General features: G+C 36.8%; 1 protein-coding gene across 1 annotated transcript in view; it reads left to right on the top strand.

Moving 5' to 3' along the window:
* The window catches only part of LOC129005171 (probable G-protein coupled receptor Mth-like 1), a 99198-nt gene that overhangs the window by 43777 nt on the left and 28619 nt on the right, over positions 1-26802 (top strand). Inside the window, exon 2 of the mRNA XM_054433994.1 lies at positions 13407-13485. Within this exon, the coding sequence (XP_054289969.1) occupies positions 13407-13485 (79 nt within the window). The remainder of the gene's footprint in view (positions 1-13406; positions 13486-26802) is intronic.

Raw genomic sequence — 26802 nt, 5'->3', positions numbered from 1 at the left:
CTGTAGTATTCCAAGATAAAGACGTATGTACATCTGAATGGTGCACGTTCATAGAATTCACGAATGTCACTACTTACGTTCAAAAATACATAGGCTACTATTATTTCGAATGGAAAACATTGTAAATGAATAACAAAAATTTCTCTTGTCAGTATGAGTTTTGGAGAACTTAAAAATATCGATTGTTTTTTTCCTAGAAAAGGGAAAAACATGGCCTTGTCAATTGATAAAATTCGTGTCTCCTCGTCAAGAACCTTCTTTGTACTTCCAAATCTTCTCTTTCATCTTGTTCTAACTGGTCTGGTCCAGCGTCCAGTGGTCCAGTCTCTTTTGTATTCCACCGCGTTCCCCGTCTACAGGGCGGTCTACTTTTCCAACAAGTCCAGTCCAGTCTCATGGGATATTAGAACGAGACCACAAGCAGGCTAGAGAGAGATGGAGGATACGTATACCTAACTGTAGTTGAAGGTCACACCTCCTGTAACCGTTCTAGAGACAACTTCCCTTCTGTTGAATTACTTTCTAGGAAGCCGTCGGGTTACCTACAAACGTGGTAAACCACTATTGTGCGATGAGAATGTGTATTTTGCAAAACACAGTTGACAAACTATTCAATACCTTGTCCACAAAATTAGAAAAAAATATTTAGCATGGAAATATACATATCATATTTTACAATGCTAATTTGTGTACAATACATATTAGCCCCTGCTGTTTTTTCCCAACGGTTTCAAACTAGAAGAACACCTAAACTAAACAAGATCAAATTTGGACTATTAATTTAATGTTGCATTGTCTCCAAAAATATATATAGAAGGCCTAATTTACTAAGATAAATACCCCCAACGCAGCAAACCTGCAGACTAAGCGAATTTCCATCAACCTGGCTGGAAAATGCACTAAATTATTGCCTTAAAATTGTCAGATTTATTTTCTATTGAAATTTCATCAATTTTAATGAGTACTTAGGTTTGCTGCTACAAAGAAGAAAATAGGGAGTTTTTGTTGAAATATTGATAGCTTAGTATGAAGTAAACAAAATTTAATTAAAATATTTCCATACACAAGCAAGCTACAACAGTTTATTTGTTTTCCATAAGAATAACATGGTAATTTTAAATTTACACTTTTTTAGGATATTTTCCGTAATCGTTAGGCATACAGCAATGCTTCAATATACTAAATTATATATTTTTTTTATTATTTTGTCATTATGCTTGTTGGGGGCGTAATGGGTGAAAAATGAAAATAATTAATAACTCGAAGGACCAGAACTAATTAATAGTTCAAGAGAAAAATAATTAAATTAGAGAAAATGGCGAATCTGCAATTTGAAGGGCACTGAGGTCCCGAGATGGAATAAAATGTCTTGTGAGGGGCAAATGAGATTAGTTTTAGAGTCTAATTAAAACACACACAAAACTTTAAGGTTGTACCTTGAGTCCAATTGTCCAAAGGTGGAGAGTATGGCAGCGGCGTCGTCTATGGTGGAGCGATGGCGGATGGCGGAGTCCTTAGACCGAGTGCTTCTGTTTTGTAGAATTTTGGAGAACGCAACGCACCCAAGTTCATAATCACAAAGAGCTCACTAATACGCGGAAGTCGCGGTGAAAACGTACGGAAAGTCTAGAAGTAATACACGGACGCGCACACACTGTCTTGAGGTTTGAAGAGTCTGAAAGCACTAGATCACAATTTAAGTAATTTAATCACAAACAAAAGGGGGAAATTAAAATGTATATATAGTTAAATGTACTATAGAGGAGAGGGAGGCCAGATATAATTAATCTATAGCCTAAAAATACGTTTAAGAGAGGTAAAATGGGCAATTAATGTCCCGAGATACGAGAAACGGAATACACCGTGAGTTATGGACGCCGACCGTGGACAGACAGACACCGATCGCCGGTTTCACACTTTTAAAAATGCAATTGCGGTTTAGAGGGGTCTAGGAATTCGATGGCCAATAGGAAATGCGATTGAAGCAAACACGGCGTCAGGTGATTCATGGGTATGTAGTACAGGAAAATAGGCCTTACTGTGGCGGGAAATTCGAGCAGGCTTAGCAATCTCATTTGAATATTGAAAGCGGGAGTCTATTTACAATAAATTGTTACTGAGACTAAATAATATTACAATAAATGTGGTGATTTATATACACATTAGCATGATTAATTAACCAGTGACTTAATTAACATAATGATTAATTTCTAAATACTCTAAAAATATGAATACCGAACATTCCGGCCCCCTTGAAGCATTACAGCTTCAACAGACAATTAATTAAAAAACACAAGAGCAAACGTAAACCACACTTAAATCTAATATGTACATAGAGTAGGTTTCTTGGACTTAGTCTTCATTGCATGGCAGAGGGAAGACCTTGTGAACAGGCCGTGTGAAAGTCCCAGAAGCTGTCTTCACTGTGACGACTCGAACTGTTCCATCAGCGCCAGGGTGAGTGGAGACGATGCGTCCAAGAGGCCAGGTGAGTGGAGGTGAATTGGAGTGAATGAGCACCAAGTCTCCGGTCTTCAAATTCTCATGAGGGGTGGTCCACTTGGATCGCTGCTGGAGGGAGTGGAGATATTCAAGCTGCCAACGCCTCCAGATACGCTGGTGAAAAGCCTGGACAAGCTGCCACTGACGAAGACGATTGAAGGGCACTTCAGACAGGTGAGGTTCCGGCAGGGCAACTAATGGAGCTCCGATGAGGAAATGTCCAGGGGTCAGCACAGAAATTTCGGAAGGGTCTGAACTAAGAGCTGTAAGAGGGCGCGAGTTTAGCATTGCCTCTACTTGAATGGTCAAAGTTTGAAATTGGGTTAAAGTTAAAATGGTTTCACCAATTACCCGTTTCAGATGGTATTTTGCACTTTTAACGGCACTTTCCCATAAGCCACCTTGATGAGGTGCAGAGGGGGGGTTGAAAGCGTAACAGAAACAGTCTTCTTCAGGAGACCAATGGAGACCTAGGATGGAGTACTGGGGAAGCTGAGCGTCCTGCAGGAAACTTGGAGTCTCTAGATGTTCCGAAGGAAATTTTTCTAGAAGAGCAGAGGAGTTGGAGGCCCACTTGCGAAGTTCAAAGCCACCACGATGTAGAAGTTGGATAAGTTGGTCCTGTAGTTCAAGAGCAGCCTCAACGGAGTCAGCACCCGTGATAATGTCGTCCACGTAGGTGTGATGACGTAGAGAGTGAGAAGCCTGAGGGAAGGCATCACCTTCGTCTTCCGCTAACTGCATTAAAGTTTTAATAGCAAGGTAGGGGGAGCTGTTCATGCCGTAGGTGACGGTAGTAAGTTGAAACGTAGAGATTTCCTTTGAAGGGTCGTCACGCCACAGAATCAGTTGAAACTTTTGATCGTCAGGGTGCACTTGTATTTGGCGGTACATTTGCCGAATGTCACATGAAAACACAATTTTATGAGAGCGGAAGTTCAAAATTACGTCACAAATGTCAGTTTGTAATTTACGTCCTGTCAAAAGAATATCGTTTAAGGAGTGACCGGAACTGGTTTTGCTACTGGCGTCAAACACTGTCCTTAAATTGGTCGTGCTAGAGTCCTTCAGTACCCCATGATGAGGTAGGAAGTAGTGTGGGTGTATGTCTTCAACAAAATCTAGTTTTGTCATATGGCCGAGAGTTTGATATTCAGACATGAACGTCTTATACAAGTGTGAAAACTGGGGTTGAGCTTTAAATTTCTGCTCAATAGACAACAAGCGCTTTTCAGCAATGGGCCTAGATTGGCCTAGAATGGAGGGGTCCGTCTTGAACGGAAGTCGCACAACATAACGACCTGATTGATCACGAGAGTGTGATTTTTTATAGTATTCATCACAAAGAAGCTCTTCCTGTGACTTAACCTGGAAGTGAGGGGGTTCCTCCTGTTGCCAGAAACGTTGCAGGGAAGAGTGTAGTGAATTATCACTAACAGAGAGAAGAGAGATCGCAAAACCTGACACGGGTTCCGAGTTAGTTGCACAGGGAGCTTTACCCATCAGAATAAAGCCAAGATGAGTACCTATCACATGAGGCATGTGCGTGCCGAGGGAGTAACTTTCATGAGTCCAGAGGAGGGGTAGCAGAGAACTACCTATAAGCACGTCAATGCCACCAGGCAAGTGAAAAGTAGGATCAGCTAGAACATAGGGCTTGATTTTTGTTAGCACTTCCGGTGATATAGGGGAGCGAGGTAAGTCGACGGAAATCTTATCAAGAATATGGAATTGATGGTCAGTGGCTATTACTCGACCTGAGAGAGTTTCAAGATTCAAGTAAGTTGACCCTTTAGTACAGGAAGCCATTTGAGAAAGACCAGATATTTTGAGTTGAGAAGACTGGCGTTTTATATTCAGGAGATTCGCAGCGCGTTCTGAGAGCAGATCACACATACTGCCAGTATCTAGTAGAGCACGAAACACATGAGAGATACCCTGAGGGGAAGTCAACTTGACCAAGGCGGTGCCGAGTAATACAGTATAATTACCCGAAGTCATACATGAGTTATTTTGGGCAGAATAATTGCTTACATCCGCGACAGTGGCGGAGATAGAGGCTTGTGAATTAACATCACCAGTCTGAGTGTGAGATGGACCTGAAGTGGTCGGGGAAGTTCTTTGACCTTGAGGTCGAAAAGACATCTGAGAGGTTTGATTATTATCACCAAGGTGTAAGAGAGAGTGGTGTCGCTGTTTACATGTGCGACAAGTGAACTGAGAGCGGCATTCTTTGGAGCTATGTTCACCCAAGCAAGAAAAACAACGATTATGTTTTTTAACAATGGCGTGTCGCTCTCGAGGAGATTTATTTTGAAATACGTCACAAGTGTAAACTTTGTGATCATTTTTGTTACAAACAAAACATTTGTTATAGACATGACTATTTTTAGTCTGAGAGCTATGAGAGGGGGGAGCATTAGATCTCGAAGTAGCTACCATGGCTAGGCCTACGTCAGACCGGAAATGCACCTTTTTTGGTATGGTTTTGTGAGGTGAAGGTTGAACGCTTCTGTGGGCCGATGACATGTTATGTATGTTAGCATCTTCTGTCTGCGAACATTCTTGGTTAAGAAATTTTATTATTTCACCAATTTCTGGTAATGAATGAGTAACTGGATCTTCGGTTTGACTGGAACGGAACGATTCAAGTTTTTTACGTAGTTCCTGGTCCATTTTACGCAAAAGGAGTGCGGACAATAGGGGGTTGTTGTCACTAACGTCACAATTTAATGCCTTAAGAGCTTGTGTGTGTTCCGTAAACAGGTTTACAAATTGGCGCAAACCTTTGAGTGAAGTTGCCGTAATGTTTGGCAGGTCCAACAATTGGTTAAGATGCAATGATTGCAATCTTCGATTGTTGTGATATCTGTCACGTAACAATTCATAGGCGACTAGATAATTAGGAGCGGTGAGATTTAAACTCCTTATTAAATTGAGAGGCTCTCCATTTAAGACAGAGAGTAAGTACTGGAATTTCATAACAGAGGATAATGAAGCATTACGGTGGATTGCAGTGTCAAAAAGATTGATAAAACTTGTCCACGTTAATGGATCGCCAGAGAATTTTTGTAAGTCCAGTTTAGGTAATCGTACTTGTGAGCTTGGATGAGTTTCTGAAACAGAAAACGATTCACTGAACGCGGAAGGGGTTTTTGGTGGTTCTGAGGGAACCAGGGTTTCAATCGTAGCTTGAATGTGAGAGAACATGTCTTCAATAGCATCTTGATCATTGGAAAGAGTCTTATCATCGATCCCTTCATCTTCCAGAACGAAGGCACGTTGAAGGTTATTTTCAAATTCACTGCGTTTCTTTTTTATTTCCAACGCGTAAGCGGATAATTTCTTAAGTTGTAATGGTGTTAGAGGGTCGATTTGAGTTGATAATTCATCTACTGTAGCCTTAAGTTTTTCAAAACGTGATTTAATCAGCGCCGTAGAACGGGTGTAGATTGCGGACTTAAAATCAGATGCTTTAGGAGGCATTGTGAAGTGTTCACTTGAAAGTATTCACACGAAAATGGAAGTTGTGGGTACACAAAAGGCTTGTAGCTAGGCCTATGAATGGTATTAGCTTAACAATGTAGTAATTAATTGTCCGCTGAATAATATAGAGATAAAATATTATAAATATCTAAAACATATATCCACCTACTTTGTAGCTTAATTGAGGCAAATAGTGAAAAACACTAAGTTATCAACACGTTAAATAGCAATAAAATATTTTTAAATGAGTGTGGCAGGTTTAATTCGATTTTCAAACCATAAATCAACAATTGAGCTTAGTTGAAAGTATTCAAGTACGGTAATAATAATGCACAATAAAACAAGAGATATGATAGAACAAATGAATGAGTCACATGAAAGATCACCGTTATTTACAAAAATAATAAATGGATCTAAATAAGTTTAATGAGAGTAGGCCTTATTAATGAAACAGTGTAGAATAATCCTTAGTAAACAAGAATTGCAACATAAAGAGTAAGTTATTACCCTAATAAATGAGAAAGGAACATAAAATTATAACCATCAATGAAATATGAATCACAATACAAATACGCTAGCTAACAGTTTTGTTTATATGTACAACACTAGTAATAAGAACCAGTAAAAACGGTTATTTTGAACTATTTTATAAATTTTAATTGACAAGATAAAATTACCTTAAATATAATATCGCACGTTTGTCAACCAAAATTACAGAGATGAACTAATTTAACTTTACTTCATTTAAAATCAAAATTCAGAAAGCATAAACAATGTTAAATAACAATGACAAATTATTGTTTATTTAGCATGATATTCAAAAGAGCCATATTGTTTCAAAGAATAATAGTAAATACCTAATAATAACCTAATAGTTGGTTATTAATAATATCAATCAACCTTATTACACAATACACCTTAAATGAGAAAATGTAAACAACAACAAACGCTGTACAGTGAGTGACATTTGAGATATGCGTCTGCTACTAGTGTCGGCCGTCTGCACGCGACTAAATCCCGCAACTAAAACTAAATCCCGTTTTCGGGATAAAAAAGCCAAGTAGGGAAAAATTGTCTACTACTAGAGAGAACAGCAAATTGTACATGATTGTGACCTGCGCAGACGCGCGAGTGGAGAGAGATTGCTAAACCACGCCCACGAACGGAACGAACGCGAGCCGATATTTTACCAATATGGCGAAAATTGAAAATTGCAGATCGCTAAAAATATGGTTGATGATGAAAATTGGCTGAAATTAATTACCACAGGACTTTAGACAATGAATCCGGCTCGAAGGACCAAATGTTGGGGGCGTAATGGGTGAAAAATGAAAATAATTAATAACTCGAAGGACCAGAACTAATTAATAGTTCAAGAGAAAAATAATTAAATTAGAGAAAATGGCGAATCTGCAATTTGAAGGGCACTGAGGTCCCGAGATGGAATAAAATGTCTTGTGAGGGGCAAATGAGATTAGTTTTAGAGTCTAATTAAAACACACACAAAACTTTAAGGTTGTACCTTGAGTCCAATTGTCCAAAGGTGGAGAGTATGGCAGCGGCGTCGTCTATGGTGGAGCGATGGCGGATGGCGGAGTCCTTAGACCGAGTGCTTCTGTTTTGTAGAATTTTGGAGAACGCAACGCACCCAAGTTCATAATCACAAAGAGCTCACTAATACGCGGAAGTCGCGGTGAAAACGTACGGAAAGTCTAGAAGTAATACACGGACGCGCACACACTGTCTTGAGGTTTGAAGAGTCTGAAAGCACTAGATCACAATTTAAGTAATTTAATCACAAACAAAAGGGGGAAATTAAAATGTATATATAGTTAAATGTACTATAGAGGAGAGGGAGGCCAGATATAATTAATCTATAGCCTAAAAATACGTTTAAGAGAGGTAAAATGGGCAATTAATGTCCCGAGATACGAGAAACGGAATACACCGTGAGTTATGGACGCCGACCGTGGACAGACAGACACCGATCGCCGGTTTCACACTTTTAAAAATGCAATTGCGGTTTAGAGGGGTCTAGGAATTCGATGGCCAATAGGAAATGCGATTGAAGCAAACACGGCGTCAGGTGATTCATGGGTATGTAGTACAGGAAAATAGGCCTTACTGTGGCGGGAAATTCGAGCAGGCTTAGCAATCTCATTTGAATATTGAAAGCGGGAGTCTATTTACAATAAATTGTTACTGAGACTAAATAATATTACAATAAATGTGGTGATTTATATACACATTAGCATGATTAATTAACCAGTGACTTAATTAACATAATGATTAATTTCTAAATACTCTAAAAATATGAATACCGAACAATGCTCTTCAAAATGGTTTGGAAAGAAAATGCAAAACTTTATGTTTTCAGGGTAAAAAAAAATTGAGAAAACCCCATTTTTACCCGGATGGTGATTTGGCCTCTGTGGACCTCAAAACGAAAAAGTAAATCGGCCCCAGGTCCAGGTCTTACCACGAGACCTACGGTAATAGCTTATTCCCTACATGGAAAATCGCTTAAACATTCGTTTGACTACTATCCACAAGTTTTGTCAATCAGTGTACCCTATATTGATTAAAATATGCATTTCGACCAATATAAGCTCAATGTCATGTTGTTGAAGCAAAAAACACCTCGTAGCCCGGACCTTTCAGCGCCGCATTGAATAGCCTGCTGGGAGAAAAACAGGCATTGATGTGGTGCTATGTATGGAAGGATGAAAGGATGAAGGAATCCAAGGCCCAGTTTTTGTCGGGGCCTTCCACAATACTTCCTCCCATGACAATCTAGCGAGATGTTCCTGTGTCCTGCAAGGTCTCCCAGGACCTCATGTGTATCTCAAGACTAGTTCGTCGCTTCTTTTGGCGGTTTCAATAAAAACAGGAAAACAAATACTAATTGTTAGAATTGTATGTAACTATTACTTTTTTCAAGATGGTAAAAGGTTTTTGTAAAGTTTTAAAATAAATAGGTACTCCTGGCCTGATTCCGTGGTTGATTTAAAAGTTGATCAAAATACACATTAACTTGTTATGAGAAAGTATTAATGTTGTGTTAGGTCAGTAGTGCAGTTTTTCTTTGTATCTGAAGAATCTAGTTTCCTTCCCAAGGAAGAGAACTTATTAATTTCTCCAGGAACAATGACCGGAAACTCAGCAGGACAACGGAAATGCCTCGTTGCAAGTAGACCGTGGACAAGATTGGAAATCACCTCTTGCACTTGAAAACTGACACAAACCTCGATAATCGGAACTTCTCAGCGCAACTCGAGATTACCGTAGTGTTATCACGCCTATCACCATTCCCAATGATAATTGGAAGACCAGCAAATTGCGAATCCGCGTTTGAAATCGGCGAAGTCAGGTGAATGTAGCTGCGGGCAAACGTGTAATCAGTAGTGGAGAGCTCTCATTATATGATAATGTGGTGGCTAATAACTGACCGATCCCTGTTGGGACATAGGCACGTCAAGGTTGGCATTACTGTATCCTCTTGCTACTTCTGTTGGCAGCTTTGGTATCCTGGATGTGCAAATTATGTTGGACAAGGAGTAATCTTGGTGTACCCTCTTGCGATTCACTTGGACGCATTGCAATCCTGAATACACAATTACAGAATGTTGTATACACATAGCAGGAACCTGCCGTCTAGTATTTGAAACGCTCTTTGAAAGTCTGATGCCAGGCTTCTTTTAGTCTAAACCTCTTCTACTTTGAAGAGTTCAGATCCATTGCATAGCATTGTAATCATTGGGCGATTCAATATCCTACATTTTTAATTATTCATATGTTAGTCTCAAAGTCTTTGACCGATTCAACTATTCCACCCAAGTAGGTAATGGCTAATGGTTTAAAAACCTTTTAAAATCTTCTTCAAATGACAAAACTGATTAAATTTGCGGTTCTTTAAAATTTTGTTCAATCACTTAGTAGTTTCTATTATTAACAATCGAATTAATGTCTTGATGACCAGTCGTCCAGGAGTCTTCTTAAGGCCTAGTAAAGATTATACTAGAAGACATGAGGAAGCGAAATAGTGATTCTCCTTTAAAAGGGCCCATCTCGAGCTAGGCGCCCTTTTAGCAGCTTCAGCTTCAATTGAGGATAAAATTCAATAATGAAATTGTGATTGGTACACAATATCAAATTTATGATTGGGCATACTAAAAACTCTGTGCTGTTTTTCTACAGGTACGTGTATACGCCATTTTCGTTTTATTAGTTTCTTACAGCATGATTTGAACCTACTTCGGGCTTATCTTAAATGTTATTTAACACAAAAACCATCAATTCATTTTATAGAATATTCAAAAACTCTCGTTACATACAACGATCCATTCAAGTCCCTCCTTGACGTCACAATGCAACCGACGCTTTTTAAACAAAGCTATAAACAATCATGCAATCAATTGTTTGAGTTATTTATAAACACGATAACTCCACTCCAGCAGGAGAATGTAAAGCATCGATTACCACTTGATCTCAGAGGCACTGGCAAACAGACAAATCATCTCAAGTACGCTCATGATGGCGCAATGGCACAGCATAGATTACTGCATACTGGCCAGTGCTAGTGGCCATGTGTGGCTTGCTTGGTAATCGATAGTTGTGTTGAACAGTGTATTTAGGATTCTTAAATAACACAGAGTGGTCAATTGAAATGCAGGGTTAGAATTAGAAAGCTAGAAAATAGAATAAATTCCGGTGGTCATCGGTAGTAATCTGCTGTGTAAATTAAGTTACGGTATTCACTAGCAAGAGTCTATAAACCTACATAGGAATGTGAGAGTTAGTAGGAAATGTTTTAATAACCAAACCCCCTAGTTCCGTTCATCGCAGTTGACTACACATAACTTCCACTCAATGATCAATCACCCTACCGTATTTTGTCCGCTATTTCAACCCTCGTATTCGCAATATCAATCAGCGGGCATATCGCAGCTGGCGACCACAAGCCCCGATAGCGGGTTTCGCAACCCATTACCAACCTCTTCCTCAGTCCTAAGGCTCAACCTCTTTACCACAGGTTACTGTAATAACACATAACAAGCTCTGGTCTTTGCCGACGATTATGGAAATGATCCAGTAGTTAGCGCGCCTGGCAAGATTGTAAAAATTGCATCTTTAGGTGTTAAAAAATGTGGGAACAGGTGTTGTTACGAAAAATAGTTTGCGTAAAAACTGAGTTCAAAAAGTTATTTATTTTTAATTCACGTCGAAGCTTGAATTTTTAAAGATACTAAACATAAAGGTTGCAATATCTGAATCTTCATGACACTCATGAAAATGAAATTTCCATCATACAGGTCAATCACATCAATTACAAAATTGAACCCAACGGGCAGACATTTGTAAACAAGAGACAAAACAGTTTTTGAAAATAAATTTTAAATGGCCTATAAATCATTCTACAATTACTTTCATGATTTATTTTTTTCAGCTAGGTTAAGTCATTTTCAAAAGGCAAAGGTGCATTTTATTATTCTATATGTCTCGGAGACAAATGTTGAATCCCATTAAAATTCGCGAATTGCGCACGAATCCTGTCGTATGGTTTTAACTTTGTTGTGGGGCTTGCATAACGTTTCCCGTGAGACAACCATCTCCGACTGTTCTCCGTGTAATAGCCTACCTTATACGATAACCGTGCCACCAACCCCCTCAGGGTAGTGTCGAGCTTCAAGCCATGAATAACCCATCGACTGGAGCGAAGTGGACCAACTTCTCTCTAGAAGGTCATGAGTTCTAATCCGTACAAGGCAAGTCGGCGCCGCCACCGCCCGAAAAGGAGGGAGAAACCACCTGTTCAATAAATCAGCTGTTACATAAATCAGCTCCATTGTCAACCTTTGCAATTTCCATCTCGGAAAAGAAACTAAACTTATTGTTGATTTATTTTTTTTTAATTCAAGATTAATTCAGCTTTACGATTACATAAAACCAAACCAATCAAAGTTTATTTTACCTTTAACTCCATATTTTCCTCAAAACATTTTACTAACATTAAAATATCTAGTTTTTTACTCTATGATCTATTCACTTTTCGACTACTTTAGTATTAAATTTATGCCCTTATGTACGGGTATGATTAATCGCTTCTCGTTATAAATGCCGCTTGACTATTTGCCCATTTCAGTTTAAAATAAATTTATTTGCGAAGACTTTTGAGAAGCCTCGTATCAGTTGTTAACAGCAAGTAGCTCAAATAATAATTCGTAATCAGTGCTCTACTCATTCATAATACTTCAAGTAATTACTGCCAGATTATGCTCAGCCTTCATTTCAAACTCAAGCTCTTTTAATTTTTTTTCAACTATTTAATACTTCTATGCATAAGAACGTGGAACAATGATTAGAGAAAACATTCGCAAAAAACTAAATTATGTTTCGGGTGGTCTCAAATTGAGACACGACAACGCCATTTGTAAACTCACGATTGCTTTGGAGGTTTCTGTCCAAAATCTGCGCGGCATTTAATTAAAGCAGCCTCAGAAGACCTATAATTACAAGAAACTCTTCAACCACATTATTATCTTGCTGAATAATGGTTGAATGAATGGTATCTCGACTCGTGGTTGAATGGCTATAGTTAAATTCTACTAACATTAGTTTTGCATAACAAACTGCATGACCACTGTCGTGTGGTGTGTTGTATTTCGGTATTGCATATTTAAACTGTACTAGGTTTATAAAAAAATGTTTACGTTTATTTTTAATAAGTGAATTGGAAATAGTTTACAATTAGGTTACATACTCAATTGTTTGGTATTGAAGGGCAATTCTTGTTATTGACCAAAAAACCACAAAATCCATGAGTTGGTGACCTGCAATCGGAGCATGCTTTTGGATTGTAACAAATATGATAATATCACTGTTATGAATCGAGTATAACATTTGTTGTAATTTTCCAAGTCAGTAGTGTTTTAAAGAGAAGAATCACAAACTATTTAAGGAGACGGTCAAAACCCATCAAATGATTATGAAAATTATAGGATCAAATCCGTCACTCTAGCCTCTCAACATCAACTAGGCCTATGATCTAAAGTTGATTCATCATTCGTAACATAGGCTTAAAATTATAACATAGGCACTATTTAAATTAAATGAATCACGCCAGCTGAGCCAATTAAACATACAAAATTCACCACTGAATGCTCAATCACTCAAACCCAACTTCCTACGAGTAACAATATCCAATGTTTTCCATTTCATAAGATATTAAACCCATACAAAATTATATTTTACAGTAATTAGGTATAACAAAATCACCATTGTTCTACAGCTTTGTTAAACCTTGAAACGCTTTTAATGATGTTAGGTGGCAGTGTGTAGGTTTTAGGGAAAATAATTGTAGTTTAACATAATTATTGTATATTTATACTTTATTTTCTAACACTTGTTTTTTGTTTCAGCAATCGCGATGCACTTCATGTTCCTTGCTGCTTTCTTCTGGCTCAACACAATGTGCTTCAACATCTGGTGGACGTTTAGGTAAGTTATCAACTCTATTGTAGGCTGCTGTTCGTAGGAAAATATTTTAAAAGTGTTAACAAAACAAATACTCAACAGAAAAATTTCATCACACTGTTTGTCTACCTACAGGGTTTATCCAACATAATCAAAGATTTAATAAGTTCGTCGATTGTAGAGTTTGAAGTTAACTCGAGACTTTTTTACATCCTTGCGCTGGACCTGAGCCAAATTAAATTCCCGAACAGTTCATACGCGTTTATCCGCAGTCTGCATACAAACAGCTGACCAATTGTTTACTGAAGTTCCTCCATGTTTAAAATGTTTGTTTATTTCCGCGAAGTCTCAACGTCTTGGCTCTTGAGATGACCTTCTTAGTCCATTTTATTTGCAATTATAGCTTAGTGTGTATGATTTGATCGTTTGAACATAAGGGTTAACAGCATTGAGGGATTTTGAATGTAAGCAGATTAAATAGTTACGTCTTTAGTTTTCATCTCTGTTAATGCCACTGATCGTTGGAGATGGATAAATAACCAAGACATTAAAATAAATACATGGTTATGGAAATTACGTTTTTAGCTACAATTCACAATAGCGGTTATAGATAAGTACTGTACCCAATTTAAAGTTTTCTTTGATTATCCTTTTATAATCCGCCTAAAGTGTTGAGATCTTTCAATAGCCTATGAATGTAATTCGTTACTTATAGGGATTCAGTTTGTATTATAAGTGTCAACATTAAAAGATAGCGCTGCAATACAATGTTATCAAGTTTAGTATGTTTATAAAACTTGTGTACGTAGTTATTTATGCTGCAAATGTTGTAAAGTCACAAGGTGTTAGTTTGAAATCAAACTATGCGTTCTTTACCAACGTAACGCCATGTCTGGAGTTGGATTAGTACTGAAACCGGAGCAAATCGACATAAACTCTTGTTAAGTAGACGAAACGATCCATCAAAGACACTTACGTAAGGAATGTCGACATTAAATCTGGTCACAGACATTTAAAAGCGTCCGTCTCCAGAGACCGTTAAATCTGTTCCAAAGACATTTAAAGCCACAAGAGCTGCTCTAACGGTTATACCTCCAGCTAACTACTGTCCTTGTCACTGTAGAAGTATGGATACGACGAGCGCTGGGCAATTAAACGCATTCTTGTCCAAACCTAAACTGACTTCTATGTTATTGCTTTTACTTTTGTTTGGAATGTCAGTTGTAAGGGGGAAATAGTAGAAGCGAGGTAGTCTGTGATGTTTGGGGTGTATGAGCGTGGAGTGGTGGGGGGTTGACGGGGGTAACACAATTTCATAACTTTTGTAGCGGTTTAGACAAGGAAAGCGGTTCAAACTATTTTTCGTCTTGTTTCCAATTGGAATGGAATTAATAGGAAAATGAAAGGTTTCACTGGTTTGGTGTTCAATCAAGTATAATAACTACTAATAAAATATTTGGACTTGGATTGAATTGAATCGAACCATAAAAACCGTACCGCTAAAACTGTTTTGAGTTATAGTTTACAAGAATATTAATTAGAGTACAAAAGATAAACAAAGTTTTATATTACTGTAATAATATATTGTCCCCTTTTATGCAGGGAAACGTCAATCGTCACTGCTTAAAAGCTAATAGACAATCATAGTTATACTTTGTCATAAACCTACAGTAGTTTGGGCAGAAGAATCAGGTACGTAGACATCGTCTCAACCCTCAACGCATACTCGACCTGAAGTTACATTCGCTTCCTAGTTCTTACCATTCTTACGCATCGAAAGTGTGCCAGCAAAGTCTTAATAACTGTTTTTGAAAATTAAAAACACAGCTTAAAATCTGCATTTTACCAAGTGGAACTAATTTTAAAATCAACATTTTAAAATGAACTCTCATTACACAACCTTGATCGAGGATACATCCTCCACACTCTGTCGTGCGTGGTCGTAAGTTTAGGAGACACAGGTTGATGACAGACCACCACCAGCCAGGCAGGGTCCGGAGGAGGTGGTGGGCGACCGGTCCCACGTCCCCACGTCCCAATCTCTCAGATGAGGCTTTAGATTAATTAAACAGATGTTATCAACACAGATGGCTGTGGGAGCTGTTTTTGATTGTTATGTTCAATTAAATGAAATTTCGTGGCAGGTTTAAAAAGCTAATTGAGTTTGTGTTGTCTACGGTTCTGCATATTATGTTTGAGTGATATTGTTTGGACATCTGGTATCAGTCCGCAGAAATCAGATGTAAAGGGCTTCGAAAACGCAGAAACACACACTCATTATTAATATTTCAGTCATTCGTTATCACAAGACAAATACTGTATAGAGAGCATGGAGCTTTTAAGGTATACGTTATAGTATAACTTATTGCTTTATATTTGGATCCACACAGGAAAAACTCTTTCAAGGTCTGACTTAACTTTTTGATCGACTGACAATTTTGAGGTAGGAAAACAACGAATATATTTTTGACCTGATTAAAAAAAAACAAAAAAAAACAATACAGCACATTGTTAGTTCAGTTTTCTTTTTAGTACAGTATATCAACTTGTCCAGGCTATCTTGCTTTTTTCCATTGTAATATTTACGCCAACCTAAATTCAAATAGTAAATATTTCATTTCAACCAAGTCAGTTAATGTGCGTAGCACACGTTTCCTTAAATTGCAACTATAGTATATTTCCTCTTTGACTGGACAAGATTTTGACATAACAAAATATTCCTTACATTATTACTTCAAAGGCGGTCTGTTTGTTGATTTCAACCCTACCTACACGGCAGCGATGGCGTATTGTATCGATATGATAGGAAACTGTACAGACCCTTTCTAATCACGTGACCCCCCACGACCTCTGACCCAGTAGACCTCAGGCAACACCTACACCCCCACCAATAGTCACGACCTGGTAATGGGGTTAGGTTTATGGCAGATCATAAACAAGGTTTTGGGTGGTTAGCTGTCGTTCGGCGAAGTTACGGCGTCGATTCGTATGGTTGTACAGTGTTACAGTCAACGATGTAAAATAACTACTTGTTTATATCGTTGGTTACAGTATGACGCCAAGGGCACTTACTACCCGTTGAACAACTCTGTTTTGCCAGAGGAGCGATAACTGTTGGGTTTGTGAGATTTTTATCACCGTCATTAGTTTTCTTAAAATTAACATTTATGGAATGGAAATAGATAGTTTTGATCTTTATTTCCTAAATACGTTTACCGCAAAAATACCGGAACTTCTTCCAGCGTTTTTCGGTTACAAACATTTTTAAAATAAAATAAAACTCTCACATAAAATATAATATTGTTATGCATATCTTTTGGAGGGAAATGGAAGTAACAATGTAATATGGATTTAGGATATAAATACGAAAAGTTTGGTTGTTGTACACAAACACCAAGCAAATATCTTGGGAACGTTAATTTTCGGTTGAGCCATATAATTAATTAATTCTGTGATTGTAGTCAAGTTACTGTAAATTTGTATCAAGTTCATTTATAATCATCAAACAACAGGGATTTATAAAAAATCTAAATGCAGTTAAGTTGAATATCATTCTTGTTACACAAACTAAGTGTATTTGGTGAACATTCGTAAATATTATTTTAACAGCAACCCCTAAAATGTCTCGTGAATCATTGGTATAAAGCCAAATATGTGCATTTTATCAGCCTTTTTACAAAATTGGTTAGGATGTACAGTACAATAAATAGGGACAGCTCATACGACGTAGCATAATGCCAAACCCCAGTAACTAACAGCAAGTAGCAATGTGGCCTAGGTGAAGGTGGTGTTCTGTGTTATTCACTCGGAGCGGCTCCCTGTGTGACTGACCTCAGAAGTAACCGTTACCTGGAGATAACACGTTGTGCCAGTAAAGTAACTACAGTGACACTGTGACATGTTGGGTGATAAGGGCTATCAGCCTTGCTTGCAACTGGGACGCTTTTACGATCACAACCAACTAATTGAATGAAGCAGATAAAGGATTCTTTATTGTGGCTTCCTGTAGTCTTTTTTATATTGGTTATTGGACTTAACATCATTAAGTTGTGATTTAGTTTTAGGCATTGCTTTTTCAAAGTCAATCACCTCCCTATAATAGACCCTATGTATTTTATTTGTTTTTCAGTAATTATTCATAGTTTCCTCTCTTTTAAAATGATTATGGCGGCTGACTGACTAGTGACTATTAAGCGGTACGCCATATAAATATTTATGTAATTTAGGCAAGAAAAAGGATACTAATTAGAAATGTAATGAGATCGCAATTCTAGAATACTAAAAGTACCTTTTATTTTAAAAACTCATCTTGCTTGGATCAATTTTAATAACTGCATAACCAATATAACGGGTTTGACCCATTTATTCTTTAAGTAATCCACGTATCAACCTTTTTGGAAACACATTTTAAAATCAATTTAAAGTGTAATTTTTCATTCAAAATCTTTAGTGGCTAGTAATTAAACATTCTACTGCTTGCAATGAAACTGCTTGGTTCAATTATAGATCAAGCGTACACTTTTATAGATTTGTGCATATGGTTTTGATGAGAATGATTTTAATTTTTCTAACCGTATTCAAGCATAATGATCCATTTAAAGATTATTGTTTGCTCTCTGGTATTACCAGTGGAGTTGGTTTATTGTGCTGGTAACCATAGAATAAAGACTCTAATTTGCATCCTAAAATAAAAAAAAAACATTTAGTCGACGTCACTGCCTTAATAAGTCACCAAACATGAAATAGGCTTACGATTTGTCAATAAGGCTTGTCGACTTGCAGTGGTACAGTTGTGCATGTAGACTAGGCCTGTCTGTCATCGCATTGTTGCTATGTTGAGAACGTTGGCCGTTCAAAGCTATGCGTCCTCTATAGTTTGTTTACCACGTCAGTTGATCGGTATTTTTCGCCGCTATTCCTGTAAGTGACGACTTCTCTTTCCAAGGCCAGTTTTAAGAGTAACGTTTTATTTTCCTAGCATTTTATTCTTTAACAAATAAACAAGGACATTTTTAATCTACGTTCATATTTTACCACTGCAAGACTTATTTGTTATTTACAAAATAAAAAAAAGAATGGTAGACTACAAAAATGTTACAGTTTATTATTACTTAATCTAAATTTTTTGTTGCCTAATTTGAAGAATTGTAGACAGAATCAACATTTTAAAGATTACCTAACCAAATACTTGCACTAGGATGGGCTCCAAACGTTATACTAGCTGTTGGATTGAACATTTATTATTATGTTAAAATTAAATGATTTGATTATAATAAGGTAGGGTATCCACTGGGTTAGTTTACGTACATCCAACCCGCGCACATCTTTTCCCTTATTTCAAGCTAAATAATTTGAATTTAGCTGTAGAACAGTATTATCCACATTGTTTAATTTACCGTAATAAAGTGCTACAAGAGCTATTCTATAAATTACTTTACTATTACTTTAATTAAGCCAACCTTAACTAAATAACGGCTCCTTCCTACGAATGGTCTCTTCTCATAGACCGGTAAGAAGTCTCATTGTAACATTTAATAAATTCCCCCTCGCCAACAATTCATTCTCCTTAGAAACCACTTATTAAAGTCCCAGCCAAAATCTGACTATTGTACACAGGTCCAGGTCCAAGGTGGGATGATTGATCCATGGTACAAGATTACTATGATCACCCGAGGACCTCCTATATACACACATCTGGTGAGGTGAGAAATAATAGGATCTCACGTCCAAGTCTGCTTGATTACACACCTGGATGGACAAAACATACCTAGTACGTGGGATCCACCTCCGTTGTAACGTGTTAAACTAAACCTCATCAGAGAAGGAATTGGAAAATACAAGAATTCGTCACACTGCAATATGAGGCTGTACAGGCAAAAAAACTTAATGTTATAAAACTGTTTCAAACTTCTATGAACTTATACTTTCGTGTAGTTGATAAATAAATTTAAGGCAAACCCGTTAAGAATGAGAGAAAGAGTTTGTTTCGGACCATTGAACGCAATCTGATAAATCGATTCGAATCCACCCAGCGAAGGTATTTCTTCATTCCTGTTTGTAAATAAACATTTGCCGTTCCGCTCTCCCCGGGGGGGAAAGTGAGGGAAAGTGGCCTGGATACTGCCCAGCGGCGGTCTGATAACAGCTGACAAGGATGTGATATGGTGCGGCCAGGGGCGTGAAGAACTGCGCACGGTTGCAGGACCCTGTGGCCAACTTGTAATAAATATTAGGGACTATCTCAAACATATGAATACTCTAAAGTAATAGGTCAGATAAATATTTGTCACTACGTTCTAGGGTCTAATAAACTAAATCTTCTCCTGGTGGCCGCAGATTGGGGTGATTGCCAGATGTTGATGGGAGAAAAATATAATTTGGGTGGACGGACGATTATATTGATCGTATTTTAAGCCAAAAGTCAGCAGTGCAATGATGAAAAATAATATAAATTAGTTTTTTTTTATTTTAATCTGGATTCACATGTTTTCGATAGAGTCTTGGCTGAAGAAACAACTTATTTCAGTCAGTAACAAAACTACACAGGTCATATTGCTCCATTCTACACTCACTCTGTTTAAATTAGGTAAAATTGCCCACATAAAGTGTGTTGCTGTAATAATAAAGCAATTAAGTGGAATTAAAGTACATCGTGTATTCTGTAACTACTTTATTTACTTGTTGCTATACTGTACTTGCAATTACCATAGCTAATTGTTCCTCCAACTAGCAACGTTGCAATACCAGAACCAAACCAGCCAACTCTCAAACTTTTGAATCTTTTAATCAATCTGTCAACATTTGTATAGAACGAAACAAACTATTATTAGAAGTTCCTTATTATCAACATAGACCAATAACAATAACAAATTTCAAAACAATAGACCAATTTCCTTACTACGTTCTCTATACTCTATGTCTATTACATTGACGTATTGCCACCCAGTGCCGGGTTTGGACAGTTAAGACAATGTCCAGGTCCTCGCTCATGTGTGAAATGACACATAATCGTCCCTTTCCTTGGGAGGATGCTGTGTCTGGTGTCTGGAACTTCTCTGTCAAGCTCTAGGGTCTCACACCACTCTCGTCCACATGGAGGTCAGCTCTCTTGGAACGTTCAAGGATTGGGTTTTCTAGACGTTTTTTGCACCAGCTAAATTGGGATCTTTCTACATGTCTTTTTATTTGGAATGGGGGGGGAGGCTCAATCCATTTTGGAATCGATTCGGGTTTACTCATCACTTTGATCACTTCTATGTACTCAACTTGAAGGCAAATACAAATAACGTTACACAAATTCAGAATATGAAATGCTTGAAAAGAATAAATTCGATTTATTGTTAAATATATGGCTATTAACGATTTAAACTTCAAAACGAATTACAACTCAGATTATAATAATTCCCTAGTTTCAGAATTAATTTGAGTACTAATACAATAATTAACTCTTCCAATATTGAACTGAGACAGATTCTTATAATATCAATCCATGAGCCGTAGTGGGAGAGCAAGTCATAAAGAGTAGTTCATAGAGCTCTCCTCTAGCCCCCTCGGCTCACACCCCTATTTGTCCGGAACTTGCCGTGTGCGCAAGGTTACCTTGTCCGCATCTTTCCGGACATAACATTTTAACTCATTAAAAGTTTAACTTACTGAGTGAAGGGTAAACTCAACTCTAAAAATTGAGTAATAGGACGACATTTGAAATATACGTCTTACGTTCCACTTAAGGTGGTTATTATTCTAATAGATTTTAGTTTCAACTTAAAGAAGCGTACCTAAAGAAAAAATATAATCAAGAAGTTATTTAAAAATATAGCTTACACAGATCCATTAGTCCATTAGACACTTTTCAATTCTTAGTTTACTGTATTATCAATAACTGTAACGGTAACCATATATAAACTTCCCAGAAGTAGACTTTAATTTACAAGTAAAACTAGTTTTAGAATCACATAGGACTCACCCGATTCAATTGAGCCACAGAGTGTGCTGAGGTAACTTTTGTTGTTAAACTGAAGCAGAAAGTAACAATTTCCATATTATATGCTATAGCATCACCAACGTGTGAAATTAAAGGAGAGAACATGTTAAATAGAACTTCAATAGTAATTCACTCTATAAGATGCTCATTTAATTTTGTTCTCTTTAATTTCTTCAATGAACTAACTACAAGTGGTCCATTTGTTGGTATCTTTACTTCAATATTGAAGGTAAAGGTTATTGCTTACACTCGTTATTCCTTTCTGGTAGGGTGCAAAAAATATGCCAAATATGTACTAGTTTTAATATATTGTTTGACTTAAAAGTAGTTTCGCTGTATCTTCTTGTTCATTGCCCAGTTAGTATCCATCAACAACCTTTACTTCGAGTTCATTGTAACGGAGACGAGATGACTTTTTATAATTCCTTATAAATACAACACGAATTTTAGGGTCGCCGGAATTTTATCCCCTCGGAATTTTACCCCCTGGTCAAAGCTGACTTCACTATGACGTAGTAACCTGAGTGGCAAAAAGTTTGTTCGCGGCCGGAATTTTACCCCCGCGGATTTGGAAGTCCAATGAAAATAGTCAGAGCGTGATTAATTAGATTAGCGATAAAAACCGGAATTTTACCCCCTGTCCATATAACTAGCGTTTAGACAACTGAAGATGTACGGGCCGGATTTTTACCCCCGGAATTTTACCCCGAGTAAAAATTGAGTTGCCGAGTTTAAAAATTGAATGATTGATTTTCTTATTTCTGTTTTTAATAATAATTAATTGTAAACATTTCATTATTTAGTAGCCTATCTTTATTTATTCATTTAGTAACCTCAACTAAGTAAACTGAATTCGCTGATTTATTTTGATCATATTAACCAACAACCAACAGTTGGCTACAAAGATCGAATCCTGATACTCGAATCTCAAAATTAAAATTAAAAACCTGTTCGATTAGTTAATGTTGCAAATAAATTAAGATAGGCTAGTTAATAATAAAATGTTAACTAGTAATTTAAAACTGAATGAAGATGATTAATCATTCTCACTAATTTATATATCTGTCCAGGGGGTAAAATTCCGGGGGTAAAGATCCGGGGGTAAAAATCCGGGGGGTAAAATTCCGGGGGTTAAAAATCCGGGGGGTAAAATCTGGGCCGTACATTCTAGGTTTTTATAATTTGATGTGTTCTGATTAAATTCACAACCGTGAAAATATATGTTTAATTCCGCGTTTAATCCATCGAGCTGATGTCGCGAAACTCAAAAGTTCGCGGCCGGAATTTTACCCCCTTGTTTGTGACGTCACGTTTGCCCAGGGGGTAAAATTCCAGGGGGATAAAAATCCGCTACCCCGAATTTTACCTGTTTGTATTTTCTGTTTTAAGGCCAATGTTGTGCCAACCAAAACAGACGTTTTTTTATCAACTATTGTTTTTAAAATGTTATGTTTTTACGAAACTGTTTCCTTCTTGTTTGATAAAGCACTATTTCATTTCATATAATTTACAACAACGAGGATGAGAATGCTGAGTAAATGAACCTGTTGCCTGGGAACCGACGTCACTGGACGGTTCTTGGGATGAGGAACTGACTTGCATTTCAGGAAACGTGTTGCTCATCAATCCAGTGCAAACGCTTGCTCAGTCTTCACATCTAGAACTGTCCCGGGTTTTACATTTATGTTTTACTATCATCATTAGTAAATATACAGGGTGGTAAAAAAGTCCCTGGACAGTTAAATATTATAAAAAACAATGTAGATAGAGCTACAATACTTGGTACAAAGTTACAGGGCATAAAACTCTATTTTAACACATATTCAGTGATCCAATAACTCTTCACGGGGACGGCCCACAAGGAGTCGGAAGAAAATCTTTAATGGAAGCATAAGTCAATATGCACATCAAATTAAAGGTCTTTTTTAGTAGAATACAATGCCGCAAACCGCACTTCAAAAGGTTGATCCTGCGCAAAATGGCAGATGTTCAAAGATTTCTTGAATCAGCCATTTTGATTCTTTGAACGACTGCCATTTTTTACTCAGGCATTCTTTTGAGCTTGAATTTACGGCATCATAATCTACTAGTGAAGACCTTTAATTTGATGTGCATATCGACCTATGCTTACGTTAACAATTTTCTTCCGATTCCTAGGGCTGTGCCCCCTGAGGAGTAAGCGTATAATAGCAATGTAAATTAAACGAATCTTTGAACAACTGTAAGTTTGCGCAGGATCAACCTTTTGAAGTGCGGTTTGCGGCATTGTATTCTACTAAAAAAGACCTTTAATTTGATGTGCATATTGACCTATGCTTCCATTTAAGATTTTCTTCCGACTCCTTGTGGGCCGTCCCCCTGAAGAGTTATTGGACCACTGAATATGTGTTAAAATAGAGTTTTATGCCCTGTAACTTTGTACCAAGTATTGTAGCTCTATCTGCATTATTTTTTAAAATATTTAACTGTCCAGGGACTTTTTTACCACCCTGTATATAAGTGCATCCATACGTGGCTGCATACAGACTGATCCGCGGTCAGAGGGTAGTTTTGGATCATTCAAACTGACCCGGGGGTCTGGTAGGTAGATAATAGGGTCGCTTGAAACATGTGATCTGACCCGCGAGTCGTTGAGGGAGGACGGGAAATTCTTCAGGCTTCTACGGGGAAAATAAGTTGAGCAACAGACAAAGTCCTTCCTTGTAGGCTACAACCAGTAATATGATTTAGCCTAAAAGCTTATTTTAGCAATTCAGTTCATTTGGCTTAAATATTGCTATCGTTTTGTTAAAATCTTTCACTTAGTAAAAACTAATTGTTATTTAGTACAAACCTTCAGAAATACATCAGTGATAACTTACATTAATATAGGGTTCTATTGAGTGATTATAACTTACTTTAAGTTTTAAACAAATTTTGAAGGTTTTTAGTCATTTTAATGTTTGTATGTTAAGCTGAGCTCAGTGTGTGGTGAATGCTTCGCCCCAGAGCCAGGGCTCTCAAAGCGCCTATGATAATCCTATAGAATGCTAACATTTAGAGTATTACTCATTACTCTATTTTGTTTTTATACTATCCTTAAAAATAATACATCGTTTGTTGTAAATTATCATTGGTGCCATTTGTTTTGTCTGATGTTGCTTCCCAAAATTTAAAAATATAGGCCTAGTTTTTTTTATTTAAGTTTAGGATATGGTTATGTATTTCTTAGTTCTTGTAAGCTTTTTATGATAACAATATATTTGTTATTAAATTGGTACGTTTGATACTTCCAGAAAGTGAATTGATTATAATGATGGAAAGAATTAGTAATATGATTTATATTTAATTATTAATACACAAGTTATCGTATTACTTTGTAATCATAAAAAAATGAAAAAAAATTATTCTATTAAATCCCTTGCGCACAATGAAAGCGATGTATTTACGTACAAGTATTCAGTGCGAATTCATGTTTCTTGATTCATAATTAAAAAAAAAATTGGTTTACTACAAAGTACAGAATTGGCTTATATCTTTGACTATCAATAATACAAAAAAATCAATTAAAAAATAGTTAGTCGCTAGCGCATTATGTAGCTGGCTCACACAACTACGTTCTTTTTTAACAAAACACTGGCTACAGAGCTGGTCCATTTAGATGGGATGTCTACTTCAATATCCAATAGTCAATGCTTGTATAAAATTTGAGTCATATTACGTAAAAGATATTAAATCTATCAATTTAATTCCGTAAGTGAATCGGTCCCCACGTATCCCGAGCTACGTAAAAGGTAAAATGGCTGTTGAGGATTCATTTTAAAGCTCAAGGTCCAAGGACTGTGGGAACAAATTATATCATAATATCAAAAATATCAGAAGTGTCAAAAACTACCCATGCTCTTCACCACAGGCCGTCAGAGATTCAGTCATTTTCTAATGGAAGTACTGTACTGTACTGCTACAGTTTTTCGATAAGCTGCTTTAAACATACCAGCTGAAAACATTACGTATTTGTGTGTTTATTGTTTTTAGTGTTCTGTTTTTAGGTTAAAATGTTAATGCGGTGTTTAAATGTATCGTATTGGGCGAAGACCGCGACTAAATGTGTAAAAAAGTGTGCATTTATTTTAAATTTGTACACATAACTATAAAGCAGTAATTGCTGCTATGGACCCCTAGTTCTCTATATTGTATTGACAATATGTTTAAAAGACTAGCGGCGAACAACGCGATACCCATATCAAAATACAATGGTGATTATAAAGTAATTAGTAGTGGGAGGAATATTTAATTCTATTCAAGACCTTCATACCTACCTTGTTTGGTGTGTATATTAATAAAAAACAATCTTGAATGATAAAATGCTGTAAGATCATCTATATTTTTAGTAACTAACCAAACAAAGCTGGAATATTCTTTCTAGAGCATTCCAGATTAACTACTATCACGCACTTCCATAGTTAATTCATAAAGCTACAAGACCTCCTAGAATATTCCAGATAGTTTTAGAAAACCATGAAATAATGAATAAAATATAATATTTTCATGTACACGCATATTGTAGGCCTACGTTGCCTTGTCCAAAACACTTTTTTGTACCCAAACCATGCGATATAGGATGATTTATATAGGAAGAGGTCATACATAGGTACATTCACCCTATTAGGAATTTGACGTCTTCTCTGTAAAAATGTCTTGTGTAACAATGTCTATTTGGGTGAAGAATTCCGAAAACTCGACCCGGTCGAGACGAAGTATGCAGTTTGAAAAAACCTGATATTGCTGTAAAATGTTGACTTGAGTGTGATTATTAGGATATAATAGTATTAATTAAATGTTTTAATCATTGATATAGTTACTTGTACTCTAAACCGTATTGAACGCTCATAGTCATAGCAAAGACTTAAGGAATTTCGTAGCCACTCGGATATACATACGATTTATTTTATATTTTATTTTACGATTTATTTGATTATCGAAATAAAAAAGAGTCTATAACCGTTGCTGCAACCCAGGCTCTGCTTTCAATTTATTAAAGTGTCTAAGTTATGGAAAAATTGATTTATTTTCATGTAAACAGTAGGACAATTAATTACAATGTAGGTTATACTTTTTGTCGAACTACAAAGTGTTTGGATTAGGCGTTAAGGTTAAACGTCTTACCGTCGGGTCCTACCAACTATAGTTTTTAATTTAAGTGCGTAATCATAGTCATAGCAAAGACTTAAGGAATTTCGTAGCCACTCGGATATGCATACGATTTATTTTATATTTTATTTTACGATTTATTTCTATTTAGCCTATTTTATTTTATGATGATATGATTATACGTGATACAGAACTGTTTACTTTTTGAACGCAAACCAAATTGCGAT

This window comes from Macrosteles quadrilineatus, unplaced genomic scaffold (assembly GCF_028750875.1).
Source record: "Macrosteles quadrilineatus isolate MER2022 unplaced genomic scaffold, UCM_ALF_1.0 Scaffold_1__1_contigs__length_201487025, whole genome shotgun sequence".
In the NCBI taxonomy this organism is placed as follows: domain Eukaryota; kingdom Metazoa; phylum Arthropoda; class Insecta; order Hemiptera; family Cicadellidae; genus Macrosteles; species Macrosteles quadrilineatus.
The sequence above is the reverse complement of the archived record's forward strand: the minus strand, read 5'-3'. Positions and strand labels throughout refer to the sequence as shown.